Source organism: Camellia sinensis, chromosome 10 (genome assembly GCF_055761805.1).
Source record: "Camellia sinensis isolate YWXY chromosome 10, ASM5576180v1, whole genome shotgun sequence".
Lineage (NCBI taxonomy): Eukaryota > Viridiplantae > Streptophyta > Magnoliopsida > Ericales > Theaceae > Camellia > Camellia sinensis.
In genome coordinates, this window is record NC_138970.1 from 9161898 (window position 1) to 9178393 (window position 16496).

General features: G+C 28.4%; 2 protein-coding genes across 8 annotated transcripts in view; one reads left to right on the top strand and one right to left on the bottom strand.

Moving 5' to 3' along the window:
* Positions 1 to 1829, top strand: part of ABCA1 (ATP-binding cassette A1) — a 54297-nt gene extending 52468 nt beyond the window's left edge. For all 7 annotated transcript variants that reach the window (XR_014341619.1, XR_014341620.1, XM_028258265.2 and 4 more), the window contains 4 exons: positions 402 to 535; positions 677 to 735; positions 822 to 904; positions 1516 to 1829. Coding sequence is in view for 5 of the 7 variants with exons in the window: in XM_028258265.2 (XP_028114066.2) it covers positions 402 to 535; positions 677 to 735; positions 822 to 903 (275 nt within the window). In the remaining 2 variants the exon portion in view is untranslated. The remainder of the gene's footprint in view (positions 1 to 401; positions 536 to 676; positions 736 to 821; positions 905 to 1515) is intronic.
* Positions 1830 to 7897: 6068 nt separating this feature from the next.
* HSFB3 (heat shock transcription factor B3) lies at positions 7898 to 10193 on the bottom strand. The gene is made up of 2 exons (XM_028258264.2): positions 9647 to 10193; positions 7898 to 8702 (listed from the first exon to the last, which is right to left on the bottom strand). The coding sequence occupies exons 1-2, from the start codon at positions 9911 to 9913 to the stop codon at positions 8244 to 8246; spliced, it is 726 nt and encodes a 241-aa protein (XP_028114065.2). The 5' UTR covers positions 9914 to 10193; the 3' UTR covers positions 7898 to 8243.
* Positions 10194 to 16496: the final 6303 nt, after the last annotated feature.

Sequence of the window (16496 nt, forward strand, 5' to 3'; positions counted from 1 at the left end):
CAGTGTCAAAGTTATTCCAATGTTATGTTTAGGGGATTAACATGAAAAACTTTAATAAGTTCTATTATGGCCATGAATTTGTTGCATTTTCACAAGAATACACAAGTGCTGTGATCCTTACTTGACTTCTCCCGTCAGTCTAGCAAACTGATACTCACTAAGTATTCTGCTTTTCTTATTGTGATTATCAATGTTCTTTCCTATTTTTCTTTGGTTGTTCTTTCATCTATTTTCTTCATTTTTGATATTTTAATATCCATATATTGTGGTCCATGGACTTGGTTCTGTTTTTCTATATTGTGACTAGTATAAACTGTTTATTTTTTTAGATATTCTTCATTAATTAATCTTTTATTTAATTTTAATATTGCAAATGTAATTTATGATTGGTTTTTTTATAGGTGGTATCCCATTGCCAATATTTTCTGAGTGGTGGTTAGCCAAAGAAAAGTTCTCTACAATTGAAGCATTTATTATATCTTCATTTCCTGGAGCAACATGTCAAGGTTGCAATGGGTTGAGCATTAAATATCAGGTAAACCCGTGTGAAGCTTTGGAATACTTGTTGCATCTTGATATAGTCCTTGCACAAAGGATAAGGAGGGTTACAATATGTTCTACTTTGACCACATGGCTTCTTTAATCCCTGTAGTAATTGATCCCAAAATTATTGTAGTTGCCTTATGGAAACGACCTCTCTCTTGCTGATGTTTTTGGGCATCTGGAACGGAACAGGTACAGCACATTGTTTCCTGGTTTTGATTTTATTTGTTTCCTTTCTGGAATCATGCTGACCCACATATGTGAATTTTACTCATCAGAGATTCATTGGGGATAGCAGAATACAGTATCAGCCAATCAACATTGGAATCCATTTTTAATCATTTTGCAGCAAACTCATGAGGTATAGGTACTACGTAACGGTTAATATCTTTCAATATTTTGCTAAGAGGGTTGAGAAGGTTTTCTTGTCAATTTTTTTTCATTGTTAGTTGTAGAAGGTTGAATTGCCCTCTAAAGCTGTCGGATTAGTTTTAAATAACAGGAATTAATATGATGAGTGTAAACGTAAGCTAAGCTTCATACTGAACCTGCACCAGCTTGCTAGGGTGATTTTGAACCTTGCTAGGGTGACCTTGACAGCGAACCATATGCTGGCTTGTGCTTGCTAGGGCGACCTGCACCAGCTTTGACTTGTCTTTCTGTGACTTAAACCCTTACCTACGATAGTAAAAAAATATGATAGTAACAAATTATATTATTTTTTTTTATACTGAGCATATAGTCCTTAATACAGAAAAATGGCAAAAAAAGATTCATATTGGTGATCCCACTTAACGAGGACAATTTGATTTACTTGATATTCACTACTCGATACTCCTCACTTTCCAGTCTTGCAAATGTTACAAGTTTTGTGCATGTACAGAATATTTTACAAAGGAGATATTCGTAAGAAGAAAACTTTGAATCATAGATGAGCTACTTAACTCACTCCTTCCATTTTACTATTTTCAGGTAGTAGGGCTTGAAGGCCTAGTATACTTGTGGATCTTGTATATATATATGAAGACCTTTTGACACATTAGGTAATCTCTTTTGACCCATGATATACTTGTGTTATTTTACTGTTTTAATATGATATACTTGTGATTCATATAGTGGAAATGCCAATGTTGGGATGTGTAAAATAAATGAAAACTGTATAAAAATATATAAAAATGTACGAGAATATGTAAAATGTGTACATAAATACTAACTTTTTTCGTATAATTTAATTTTTAGTGAACGTTGTTAGCAAGACCCTTGGTATAAATGTATTCATTTTATTATGACACGTGTTCTAATGAGGAAAACTTTGGTTGGTTAGATGACGATCAAATTGGTGTGATCTTTTCTTTTGAACAGCTTTAAATATTTAATTGTCACCTATTTGATCCTTGGTACTAACTCCTGGTTAGGTTTAGAAGAATTTGTCAATGGACTTTGGTTTTCTTTAATTGTTTGGTTGAAAATTTTTGTCAATGGAGAAATTTTTCACAACAATTTTTGGCACGGTCATCGGTCTCTTCCATATGTTTCAATGAATAACTCCCAATGGCTTGGTATGCTAATTTATTTAGATTAAACATTACACTGATTACAGTATTTTAAATAAGAAATATCTTGTCATGAAGATGAAGATATTCAAGAAGTGATTTGTTCTTGATTATTGAAGACTAAGAATGCCAATCATCCATTTCCATTGAATTTACAAGTTTAGCAATATAGAACTTGCCAAAACTTTTACGCTGTGTTTGGTTGAGAGATTTGGAGAGGGATTTGGAAAGGAAAAGGGAAAAGGTGTGTGTGAAATTAGGTAAACTGTAGGTATGTTTTATTCACATTTTACCTACCTTTTCTATTTTCCTTTCCAAATCCCTCTCTAAATTCTCCAACTAAACACAGCATTAAAAAAATTTAGATGGTGAAGGATGACTAGTGGATTGCCATTGTTTGCACACGAAAAATTAAGTTTAGGAAAATAGAAATTGATCACAAAATTGAATACAAAAAAAAATATATAAATGGACAATAGTTTTTAGAAAAAGGCTCTACTAACAATTTTATAAAATTTTATTTTGTTATGTTTTTTTTTTTTTTTTTGTTTTTTGTTTTTCCCTTTCTTTTTTGGTTTGGTGTGGTTGGATTATGTGTTGGGAAAATATTTAATTCTACATCAATGATAACATCTTTAGGGAATAACTTTTAGACAAAAGCCTTTGATGATGTGACAATCTAAGTAGGAAGTGTGTGGATGAGAACAGTAGGCATTTCAAGTCAAGATTATAGGTGGTTGGTAGCCAGAAATTGCTTGGTGAACACTTTGAACACTCGACAATGTAGAAGCATAGTAGTAGTTTTTCTTCCTTTTTAATTTTTTTTTTTTTTAATGTTTTTGTGAGTTGTTATTGGTGGATATTAAGAAAATTATTATAGTTTGAACAAGGACACTTGGTATTTCAAAACAACATCAAGAGTAGTTGGTAGAAATTGCTTGAAAGTTACATGGCATTCTCTCTCTCTCTCTCTCTCTCTCTCTCTCTCTCTCTCTCTCTCTCTCTCTCTCTCTCTCACACACACACACACACACACACACACACACACACACACACACACACACACACACACACATAAATGATAATTAATCCATGTTAGTCATTATTGATATTTATCTCAATTGGTTTATACAATTTTGGTCTATATAATTATTCAGTATATAATTTATTAGACTACCATTTTAAGATATTTTATTAATTACTATAATTTATATAAATAAAATACCTCTACGATTTTTATAATATAAAGAATAAGAATTTGTATATCAAATCAATAGAATTAATGCTATTAGATAATATGTGAAATAATTGAGGTCAGGGCATATAATAATATACAAATATTGAGGACCAAGAAAAGAATTTTAACAATCTTACAAGATTACTATTTATACACTTGAAAAATAATCGTAAAGTAGAGGGGTAATAAACAAATTTGAAGAACTTTGCTCCGTGCCTATCCCTAACATTGTTTAGATTGTCCTCAGTGCTGGATGAGAGATAATGTTAGCCTTATCTATCTTTTTTTAAACAGCTTCATTAATTGAGAGAAACATATGCACATAACGTAGTTGAATTAATCTTCTCTCGATCATATACCTTGATTAGAAGTTTTTATTTATTTATTTATTTATTTATTTTTAAGTGATTTGACTGATTAATACTAGATACATGCGCAAAACGTTGTCAACAAGGAAAGTTTGCCGGAAGAGCACATTGTACTGCTCTCAAACTATTCTCACATTTTCCATAGGACAACGTGAATCACCTTAAAGTGGACTTCATTATGATATCTATATATAGCATGTGACATTAGTAATTTTCATGTATCTTTAGTGTACTTGTGCTTTTCTTCGTGCCTCGTTTGGGAATAGTACCTCGTTTGAGAATAGGTTAATTTAATAATTTTTTAATTATTTAGTTAAAATATGAACTAAAATAAATTAGTATGTTTAGGATGATTTTTTGACTTTTTACGAAAAGATGTACAAAAAGTAGAGAGAAAATCGAATCTTTGACTTTTTTGTATGGGTTGTTAATTTTTTGATTTTTTTAGTGACTTTTTGACTAAAAAAATCACTTGCCAAACGAGGCCTAATCATGCAATAATTCAAGTAAATACTACTTCAACTACTCAATAAGCCCACCCTTTTTAAACAATAAAAAAAGAAAAAAAAAAAAGAAAGGAAAAAGTTCCATTTTGTTAAATATTTAAGGGCATTCTTATACTTTATCTCTTGTATCATTTTAGTTTTTGTAATTTTATTTTACACAATTTTGATCCTTGAAGATTTTGGCATGCCTATTTGGGCTAAAGTAGTCATATAGGACAAAATTAGTTATTTTAACCAAATAGGATAAAATGTCACATTCAAATCATAATTATTTCATTTTTTCTTTTACAAAAGTTAAAAAAATCAAAAAGTCTATCACAAAAGAGACTTTTTAGCCCAAGGCTAAAATAACTAAAAAGTCAAAAAATAAACTCACATCTCAAACGAAGGCTTAATCAATAACATTAGAATTTTTGACAAAGAATACGAATGTTGATTGCTTGTTATGTCTATTTTACTCTTAAAAAATGGTCATATACTTTTCATGTGATTATTTTATGTCAATACATATTATCAATTAGATAAAATTGAAACTAGAGTAAAAATTTAAAATTAAAATTATAGAAATCGAAGTGAAACAAGAAACCAGTTAAAAGGACTTTCTTTGTCCAAGTATTTTATAATACAAAATCTCCAAGCCTAGTAGTCTTGGTGGCTTTAAATGTCTATTTAAAATGGAAGGTTTTATTTTTATTTTTTTTTTCCTTTGCACTAAGCCTCAACTCTAAATGGATGTATTTGAAAAAGTCTCCACTTCAAGTAGAGGCTTCCCCTGATAATTATCTGTTCATTTTCTCTATCTTACATTAGAATATGATACGACTAAATCAACCTTGGACAATATTTTTCAATCAATATTAGTTTTGATAATTTTTTTAAATCACAATATTCTGTTCATAAACTCTATATTTCTAGCAAACACTATCACTCTTTTCTTTTTAATGATATATCCTTACAGAAATACAAAATCATTTATCATAATGATATCGCTATATACCATTTAAAAACAAAAATCACTTTAATAGATCTTTCATTTTAATCTACGTTTGGATGACAAGAATCCATTACTAGGAATTAAATTTATATGTTAATTTTATTCCGGCATTGGTTTGGCTTGGATTTTTTTTTTATAAGAAATAATTTTTTTTAATATTTAGTCCCGTTTATTTATTTTATTCTTAAATGGTAGGCATTTCGTATAAAATGTGAGATTCACATAAAAGTTGTGGTGATCAAATTCCTATTCAATTTTGAGATGTGATTTCAGATTTAATATGTAATCCCCGAATCAATTTTTCATTCCCTCTGCATATCTACCATTCAAACTTGACTTAAAATGATAAAATTAAAATTTATCATATCATTGGTATTGATTTTATCTATATTTTTTCTTTCTATAGTATAATGCTACTCAAATAACAAATAAAGGTGTACGAGGATATATAATCAACCATATTGAAAATATAATTAATATAACTAATAAAATAGTGTTTTTATTATCAGAGCATGTAATAGATCTTGTTTTTAAATCTCATCACCTATCAATAATTAAAATACTATGTGAAAATTTTAGAGACCAAATGTTTTGATCTCTAAAAGTGAAAATTTTGTTGCAAATGACATTTACGTTGTATTTGGTTGGAGGATTTGGGAAGGGAAAGAGATAAGGAATGTGAAATGTGAATAAAATATGCCTATATTTCACCTAATTTCACACATCTTTTCATTTTTCCTTTCTAAATCCTTTCCTAAATCCCTTAACCAAACACAGCGTTAGCAATCAATTTCTATTGTCGTAAGGATAATCATTAAAATGTCGTCCTGAAAAGTTAAAAACAAGACTTTTAGACACAAAATTTTGAAAATGTCACTAATAAATAAATTTTTAGAAACAAAATAATTTGGTCTCAAAATGGTTTATTTTTTTAGTCACAAAATTTGATCCAAAAAATATAATAATTCATCACTAATGTCTAATTTTCATTGCTAAAAATATGATGACACTTTTCGCAATAAAAATATTTGATTCCTAAAAAATAATTTTATTCTTAAATTTTGCTCTCTAAAACTTTAATTTTTTGTAGTGCACTTACAATTTTAAATTTTTAATGAATTAATATAACTAATTCTTCATATCCACGGTAAAGTTTTTGCAGTCAACTGATGGCCAATTTGTTCTTCCACTTTCAAGCATCAATTGTTTTCTTTGTAGTGGCCAATATTGACCTTAGGCTACTCTCTCATCAATCCTTCCATGCAGCTTCCAAAATTTTCTTGGTCATATTAAAAATAGTTGTATTTTTGACTATAGAAAGTCATTCTTATTTGATTAAACTTGCTGTCAAAAAAAACACCGAAAGTGTTGTCATTGCATGCGTATGCTGTTTTTAGAAGCAACTTCATAGAGAACTTGTCATGCAATTGCACTTTTCATCTTGCAATTTTAGTGCTAGTCGGAAGGTGTCATGTCTCATGTTTGGTTTGTTTAAGTCTCCTTTTGTTTCTTGTTTTCTATTTTTATTTTCATAAATTTTGAAAAATTGGAACTAGAGCATGTTTGGTGATTGTTTTCTTTTTGGGTAAATTATGTAAATGGTCCCTATAATTTAAACGATATGTCAATTTGGTCTATATTGTTTTAATTTAACAGATTGTGTCATTTTAGTCCAATAAATAACGGTTGTTAAGTTTGGTAGACTGAAAATTCACACAATGTGTCAATTTGGTCCGTGTTGTTTTAATTTGCTCGATTTTGACAGGGACCAAAATAACACATTGTGTAAATTATAAGGACTAAATTGACACATAGTTTGACTTTCCGTACCAAACTTAACAACTGTCATTTATTAGACTAAAATGACACAACCTATTAAATTAAGGGGCAAATCGAGCAAATTAAAACAATAGGGATCAAATTAACACATCGTGTAAACTATAGGGACTATTTGTATAATTTGCCATTTTTAAAAAAAAAAAAATGTTCAACAGTTTCCAAAATTTCCAAAAGTTTTAGGAATAAAAAAAATATAATTTTGCTTATTTCCAGAAATAAGTTTTCATTCTCTCCTCCCTTGGTTTTTTCTTTGTGAAATGCTTAAAATCCATAAAATATCACTCATAAATTGAACCTTAATAGTTTGGACTGTTACATGTCAACTGTTGATTCATTTAAGAATATTCAACTAAGACTCCATCCCTTGCCACGTTAGTGTGAGTAAATTTAGAGATAACGTTGTATGGGTCTTTAGCAATTACTATTTTTTTAATAAAAATTTTCAAAACATTTGGGTGTACCAAACAATTTTTCTACTATTGGTTGTTTTGTGAAAAGAAAAACAATTGTTTCTTGCTTTGTGTTTATGAAAAATAATAAAATGACAACGTTAGCAAACACCACCTTAAGTGTTTTGTTAAGCGGTTTTGAGATGTTTGTTTTTGCTAATTGTTTGGGTTTGGTTTTTAATTTTTCTAGTGCTTGATGTTCTATACGTGATTGCTTTGGTTGTGTTTTATCAAAGCTCATGGTTTACATTGCTTGTTGCCATTTCCAATAAATAAAATTCATAACCATTTTCCCAAGAAAAAATAATGGCTTGTGCCTATTTTTTCACCTTTAAAGAGACTACAAAATTTGCTCAAAAACAGAAAAGAAAAAAAAAAACAAAACAATAAACAATAAACAAAAGAAGAGACTACAAAACAATGTACATAAGGTTGAACTTTCTATGCAGTTCAAAACCTTTGCAACATACAAGGTTATACGTATGTCAATAATACATTATACATATATAAATCTTAAACTTATGAAAGCTCTCTACTTGTTTTGAAGCAACAAACTTGTTTAATTTCCTACATGCGTAGTTATTTATCGAATAATATTTTTACATAAACAGATTTGTTACTTGATTTTCTTATTACAAACCGCAAAGATAGTAGGATCCATATTATAATAAACACACCTGTGAGACCCATACCTTTACATCTAGTGGTAAGAAAATCCAGCAAAAAATCCATTTATGTATAGCATTTTCTTTATTTATTTGCATGTTTGTGATAACAAAATATTAGCAGTTTCGCTGATCTTTGCCCTCATTCTCTTTATCTCCCTCTCTCCTTCAACCTCCAACCTCACACCAAATAGCTTTGGCCTCTCATCATCTTCTTCTTCTTCTTTCTCCAAACTCGCGTACATGGCCACCGAGTCAAGAAGCTCTTTGCACTTCTTTTTCATGGTCGAAAGCTCAGAGCTTAAGACCCTATTTTCTCTCTTAAGTCGGTTATTCTCATCCACAAGGGTAGTGTACGCAGATGATGATGAAGTTGACGATGATCTTTGATCTTCATCAACTTCTTTGGGTGGTTGGATTTGTGGAATTGGTTGTGCCTTGTTTGACCACGCCTTTCTTCGACGAATTTCACATAGTAGGTTTCTTTCGCCCTTGCGAAACATATCGTTACAAAACTCCCACCGGCTTGTTGTCACCTTTCGAAACCCCTGTGAATTGATCATATATAATGACTCGTGAGATATGGATGAAACTTTATATTTTTCAAATTAAAATAAAAAATGAAGAGATTAGCCCAAGAACTCATAAGACACATGATATTTCATTGATTTAGAAGTTTATGAAGTTTTCTTATTCTTTTTTCAGCTTGGAATTTTCTTATATCTCATTCACAAATTAGAACTTAAATGTAGTTATATAGAGAGAAATAAAAGAAAAGGAAAAAAGGAAAGACAGATATGATGCATGCATGTGATCATATGTGAAAGTAACATTAGAGTTCTAATGAAGATTTATGTGATGAAGCCATGTTTTGGTAAAGTAGATATACGTAATTTGTAATTTTTATTTTATTTTATTTTTTTTGGGTTGGGGGGGGGGGGGGGGGGGGAGGTGTTTGGGGATCATCCTTAGCCAGTTTTGCGCTTGAAGCCCAAGATCAAAGTGTCTCATAAATAAGCCCACTTCAAACCACATGCAACATTAATTTAAAAAAAATATAAAATAAAAAATAAGAAAAGAAAAAAGAAACACATGCAACCACAAACTCAAACAAATCACGACGTTAATTAATGTAATAATTCCAGGCAACATAAAACATTGACTAAAATTTTATAATGAAAATGAAGTATATGGTGTAAGATAATGTGTTGGGAACCATATGTAAAAATGAATCTTATCCATATTTTAATTTTAAGTAATTTTTTTAGGTATATAACACAGCTGTAATAATGATAATATTAATAAATAGCATTTAAATTATAAGATAGGTTTGAAAAAAGATTGATAAGCCTTTTTCATTCAAAACCCTCTTAAAACATGACTTGATGATGACCAATATATACATAGAAATGATCCCTCTATAATATATTAGAAGATGAATATACATATATATGAATTGATGAGTTGTAGAGAGTGTGTTTTATGTACTTACATAAGTGTTGAGCTGCCTGACAAAGCTAGAGAAGTTGCTGTGCTTGAAGAGAGTTGGGAGTAAATCTCTGGCGAAGTCCGCCGGCTGCCACACCACGAAACCCGTGCCATCGGCGTTCCACGATATCACTTGGTCCGTAGTCGGCTCCTCCACCAACATGTAGGTTTTCATCAAGAATGGTGGTGGTGATGACTTCCTCATCATCTCATACTCCGCCAAACCCTTTTCACACACAGATTCTCCACCCTCCATCATCATCATCATCATCAAGAATATTAATATCTATATATATATACTAGCTGTCTGTTAAAATTGCAAGAAGTTATAAATTTCAATTTGAAACTAATCTAAGGTGTAGGTTTTAGATAGGGGAGAGAGAGACTAATCTGAGGAGGAGGGGGTGGAGAAGAGAAGAAGGTCAGTTAAGAACTCCCAACCCCAGCAATAGAAACGCAACACGACTCCACAGTTCATGAGAAAAATGCGAGCTTTCTTTTTCTCTCCCCAAACAAAGAAAGAAAAAAAAGGTCGAAACGTGTGTTCTTTTTTGCTTGTCCCTTCCTATATAGTGGGAAACTATTTCGTGTCCATTGAATACTATATACTATAGTCATAGTAATATTAAAGAATGTGGAAAAAAAGCTATGCATGTAGTAGTGTCTATTATGTGTGGGCCCACTTATCCTATCCTATAGTATGAATTCATGTTAAGAAAAAACATTTCTGATTAAAAACTTATATTATGGATTTAAATTTATTGATGTGGTGTCATGAATATCCCTTTGATATTTTTAAAATTATAAACCTAAGTGATAGGTTCTTTTAACTTTTGTTTGAGTTGTGAGTTGATTTTTTAATTATTTTGTTTGGAGTTAAAAAGTATCGTTTGGGATGTAAGTTGGTTTTTTGTTATATTGCCTAGTGCTAAAAAATCTCGTTTGAGATGAACTTTTTGACTTTTTTAACTTTTGTGAGAAAAAAAATAAAATTATTATGATTTAGATGTGACATTTTATCTTATTAACTTTTTAACATATTTTATCTTTTTATAGCTATTTTAACCCAAAAAATTCATACCAAACATAGCTTTATTTTGAAATAATGAAATCACAATTAGTCATATAATGTTATATAGAAATTTTGTATAAATATTCTTCATTCTTATGAATTTGATGTATTATAAAAAATATGCAATTATTTGAATGAATATAGACTTGTAGCTATTACCATGGAAAACACAATGCCCATGGCCACCAACTTCAATTAATTTTTGAATCCAAGAATTAAGCAATTGTTAATCCGATATCTTCGTTTATTTGAATTGACTTTGTCAATAGTAAATATCATTGCAAATAGTCAAAAAGAAGACTAAAGAAGTCTACAATATCAGTTAAGAACACTCACATTTCATAATGGTTTGGTTTTGATATCAACAGTAATGTTAATGGTTTGGGTAGGTCTTAATAGCTAGATTTATTATCTAATAAATCTTATCATAATTAATAGTGTTTTTCATCAAATATTATAAAAATGTCATTAATTATTAATTTTTAGTGATAATTTGAAAATTGTCACAAAAACTGTCATTAATTATAAGTTTTAGCGACAATTTAAAAAAATCGTTATAAAAAAAATCACTAATTTTAAACTTTCGATGATAGTTTGAAAAATTTATCATAGAAAAACGTCACTAATTATAAGTTTTATCGATAATTTATAAAAATCGTGACAAAAAAAGTCACTAATTGTCAATGTTGAGCAACATATGTAAAAAATCATTACAAAAAATTATTTTTATCAACTATTTTATTAGGATTTATTTTTAATAGGACGTGATGTGAATTAAGTCAAATTATTAGGATCTATTGATAGTTTATCCAACAACATAGAAACTAAACACAGAATGAGACATAACCTTCTTACGAAGGGTGAGTCCTATATATATGGGTCCTACCCTTATGAGAGGGACGTATTTTATTCTATATTTAATTTATGTGTACATAAACTTACTCTTTGATCAAGCCCTTAACCCTAAGTCAATTATCATAGTAATTGATAAAAATTGTGATAAAGAAAGTGGTAAATACGTAATTACAGGGTAAATTGAAGTTGGTGAGACAAAACTTTCCATCTTTATTCCCAATTCATCTTTAACGTTCAAATTCTCCATTCAATTCTTCTTTCTTACACTGTTGATTTTTGGGTTTCTTTTGCCATATTATAATGACGACCATATATTACTTTGTATTCTTCTTCTAATAACTTCTAAGAAGGTATCACTTTGAGTTTTGTGCGCTTTTCTCTTTTCTAAAATTTCCAAGAACAGTGTAGACCCTGCCCACCACCTCATGGCTTTGATTCTCAAATTAATATGATAAAAAAATATGAGTGTGAAATTGCTTCGTTTGGGAACACTCTATTTTAGTCAAAAAGTTACTAAATTAGCTAAAAAAGTCAACAACTCATACCAGAAAGTTAAAGATTCTCTTTTCTCTCTACTTTTTGCACATCTTTTCGTAAAAAGGCAAAAAGTCATCCCAAACATATTAGTTTTTTTTAGTTCATATTTTAACAAAATAGCCAAAAAGTTACTAAATTAGCCTGTTCCCAAACGAGATGAGATTATTAATATGATACTATTAGATTTGAAACTTAAGATAAATTATATTTATTTATATATTAGTACTATTAATTGATTGATATTAAATTTATAAAATTATACAAAAATCTTTTCAAATAGAGGCAAAATAATATTTTTATGGGATTGGATTAGTAATTCCATATTTATTACCTACATAGATCTAAAACAAACATGGTTCGAGATTGTTAATGCTATAGTATGACCTCATATTAAGAAAAAAAATTTCTAATTAAAAACTTATATTATGGATTTAAATTTATTGATGTGGTGTCATGAATATCTTTTTGATATTTTTAAAATTATAAACCTAAGTGATATGTTCTTTTAGCTTTCGTTTGGGATGTGAGTTGACTTTTTGATTATTTTTTTGGGGTTAAAAAGTCTAATTTGGGATGTGAGTTGATTTTTTGGTTATATTGCCTAGGGCTAAAAAGTCTCATTTGAGATTGGCTTTTTGACTTTTGACTTGTGTGAGAGAAAAAATAAAATGATTATGATTTAGATGCGATATTTTGTCTTATTGACTTTTTAACTTATTTTATCTTTTTATAGCTATTTAACCTAAAAAATTCATACCAAACATAAGCTTATTTTGAAATAATGAAATCACAATTAGTCATATAATTTTATATAGAAATTTTATATAAATATTCTTCATTCTTATGAATTGATGTACTATAAAAAAAATATTCATATAAGTAGATTATTTGAATGAATATAGATTTGTAGCTATTACCATGGAAAACACAATGCCAATGGCCACCAACTTCAATTAATTTTTGAATCCAAGAATTAAGCAAATGTTAATCCGAAATAGTAAATATCATTGCAAATAGTCAAAAAGAAGACTAAAAGAAGTTTACAATATCACTTGAGAACACTCACATTTTATAATGGTTTGGTTTTGATATCAACAGTAATGTTAAGAGCTTATGTTTAGGTCTTAATGAGCAGATTTATTGTTTAGTAGGTCTTATAATAATTAATAATATCTTTCATTAAACACTATTAAAAAATATCATTAATAGTTAATTTTTTAAGATAGTTTAAAAATTTTGTCACAAAAAATATCACTAATTATAAGTTTTAGTGACAGTTTAAAAAAATAGTTACAAAAAAAGTCACTAATTTTAAACTTTCGATGATAGTTTGAAAAATTCGTCATAAAAAAAGTCAATAATTGTAAGTTTTAGCGATAATTTATAAAAATCGTGAAAAAAGTCACCAATTGTCAATTTTGAGCGACATATGTAAAAAATCATTATAAAAAATTATTTTTATCAATTATTTTATTAGAACTTATTTTTTGTAGGATTTGATGAGAATTAAATCTAACAATTAGAATCTATTGACAATTTATCCAACAATGCAAAAAACAAACACAGAACGAAACTTTCTTGCAAAGGGTGAGTACCATATGTGGATCCAATATATATGGGTCCCACCCTTATGAGAGGGTTGTGTTTCATTATATATTTAATTTATGTGCATATAAACTTACTCTTTGATCAAACCATTAAACCGTGGATTATCAAATTAATTGATAAAAATTGTGATAAAGAAAGTGGTAAATACAGTTACGGAGAGTAAATTGAAGTTGATGAGACAAAACTTTCCACATTCTTTATTCCCAATTCATCTTTAACTCAAATTCTCCATTCAATTCTTCTTTCTTACGCCGTTGATTTTTGGGGTTTCTTTTGCCATATTATAATGACGACCCTATGTTACTTTGCATTCTTCTTCTAACTGCTAGGAAGGTATCACTTTGACTTTTGTGTGCTTCTCTCTTTTCTAAAATTTCCAAGAACAATGTAGACCCTGCCCACCACCTCGCGGCTGGTGAGGTCATGTTTGATTCTCAAATTAATTTGATAAAAAAATATGAGTGAGATTAAGTGATGTGATAAGATTATTAATATGATATTATTAAATTTGAAACTTAAGATAAATTATATTTATTTGTATATTAGTACTATTAATTGATTGATATTAAATTTATAAAATTATACAAAAATCTTTTAAAATAGAAGCAAAATAATATTTTTATGGAATTGGATTAGTAATTCCATATTTATTACCTACATAGAGCTAAAACAAACATGGTTCGAGATTGTTAATCCCACTTTGTAAGGGGATTCATAGTCCATGAAATTCCTAGTCTTATGCCATTTTTCTCAGCCAAATATAATTTTATGAGGCGATTCTTATTACTTATGGAGCTAAACAAATGTTGTCGTAGAGTGTTGTTGGAAAAAATTTAAATATTACCTTCAAATTTACTCATACTAACGTTAAAGAGAATTGAATCTTAGTTAATTAATTCATAAACAAATTCATTATATGTATCCTATCACAAATTAGTGTAATTTTATCATAAATTATTAATATTTGTATTTCAAGGCCTCTTTGAATTTAGAGATGGAAGGAGGGTCAAGTTGCGATAATATTTTTAGGGACTGAGCAAATGGACTTGGTCTTAAAAGTGGGGTGGTATAATATTCAATTGATTTTGTCAGTCTTAATGTTAGGGTTCAATTCCCTTATTATCTCAATGATAAAATAAAAAGAAATTTTTTTTTAAAAAAAAATTCACACTGCAACCTACGCAGTGTTTATCTCAAAAAAAAAAGAAAAAAGAAAAAAAAAAGTGATTAATCTTGAAACTAATATTAAAAAACAATACTATTTATTTACTAATATGACTTTTTAGGGCAAATTTAAAATTTCATCCTCTAATTTCCACTTGAAATTCATTTTAATCCCACATCTAATTATAATAATTTAGTTTTCAAAATTTAACTTGTATTTTAATGTGGTCTTTGTTCACTCATCGTATAAAATTTAGACCAAAAGTACTTATCTTGGTTATGTGAACACATTTTAAGAATATTAGGGGAGGAAATTATAGAAAAAAATTATACTTTATACTTTCAAATTTTTACTTAAATTTCACTGAACTCTCATGTTTTAATTTTATTCAAATTTTAAATAATAAAATTACAAGAGATGATGACATTAAAACATGAGTTGAAATTTAAAAATTATTATTAAATTCAAGTTTAAAAAAAAAAACTAAAAGAAGAAGAAAAATAAAATAAAATATTCACACGCAAAATTCAACACCCTAGCCCCTGCATTGATGAAAGAAAAAATCGCATGTTTTGACTAGGATCGTGTGTCCACGCGTTTCATTAGCAGAGAGAATGTTGTACGTCGCCGTATTGGAAGGTTCTGGATTTAGATGGGCGGCTGAGATTTCTTTGACTTTCAATTTAATCCTTGGAAAAAATGTTAGATACTCATAATTTAGGAGGTATTTAGAAATTAATATTTTTAATAAGCCCTCATTTGGTTTTGTTATTGGAGCTAAAAAAGTGCAAAAAGATAAAATATGCTATATAAGTTAATCAGACAACATAGTACTTTTTATTCATAATCATTATATTTTTTCTTTTACAAAAGTCAAAAAAATCTCAAAATAAAAATCAAACGAGGCTAAAAAAGTTTAAACACAAAAAAGTTGACTATATTAGCCAATGCCAAACGACCACTAATGTTTTTTGACTAAAAAACAAAGCTTCCATCCAAGACCTTATATAACAAAATTTATCTATATTGATATGATAAGAGAATATGATTTTATATAGTCAAACTTGTGACAAATTAAAAATTAAAATTTGTCATATCATATCATTGTAAGTCAAGTTGTAAAATTTTAGGCTCCATTTGGTGGAGTTTTCAAAATCTAGTTCCACACTCACTTTTGAGTGTGGTATTTGTTTAGAGTTTTCAAATCATAATTCTACACTCATTTCTCAAAACTCAATTCAAAACATAATCATTACTTTTCAAAACTCATAACCAAACACATAATTCAAAACTCTTTTCAAAACTTCATTCAAATCAATATTTTAAAAATATTTTAATTTTGTTAAGATTTTAAATATTTTAATATTTAAATATGTTACGATTTTTTTAATTTTTTAATTTTTTTAATTTTTTGAATATTTTTAAATATTACGATTTTAATTTTTTTAATTTTAAAATATTTTATAAAAATAAATTCAAACTCTATTTTATAAAAATATTTTTAAATATTTTAATTTTTTTGTTATGTATTTGGTTACGATTTGAGTGTAGAGTTGTGAAAGTAGTATGGAGTTTCGAGTTATGTGTTTGGTTATGAGTTTTAAAAATAATTTTTTA

Bases quoted from the DNA above. Each gene is read 5' to 3' on its own strand.
- HSFB3 (XM_028258264.2), bottom strand. From the start codon at position 9,913: ATGATGATGATGATGATGGAGGGTGGAGAATCTGTGTGTGAAAAGGGT. The intron at 8,703-9,646 runs GTAAGTACATAA...ATCAATTCACAG, and splicing joins TCAGGCAGCTCAACACTTAT to GGGTTTCGAAAGGTGACAAC.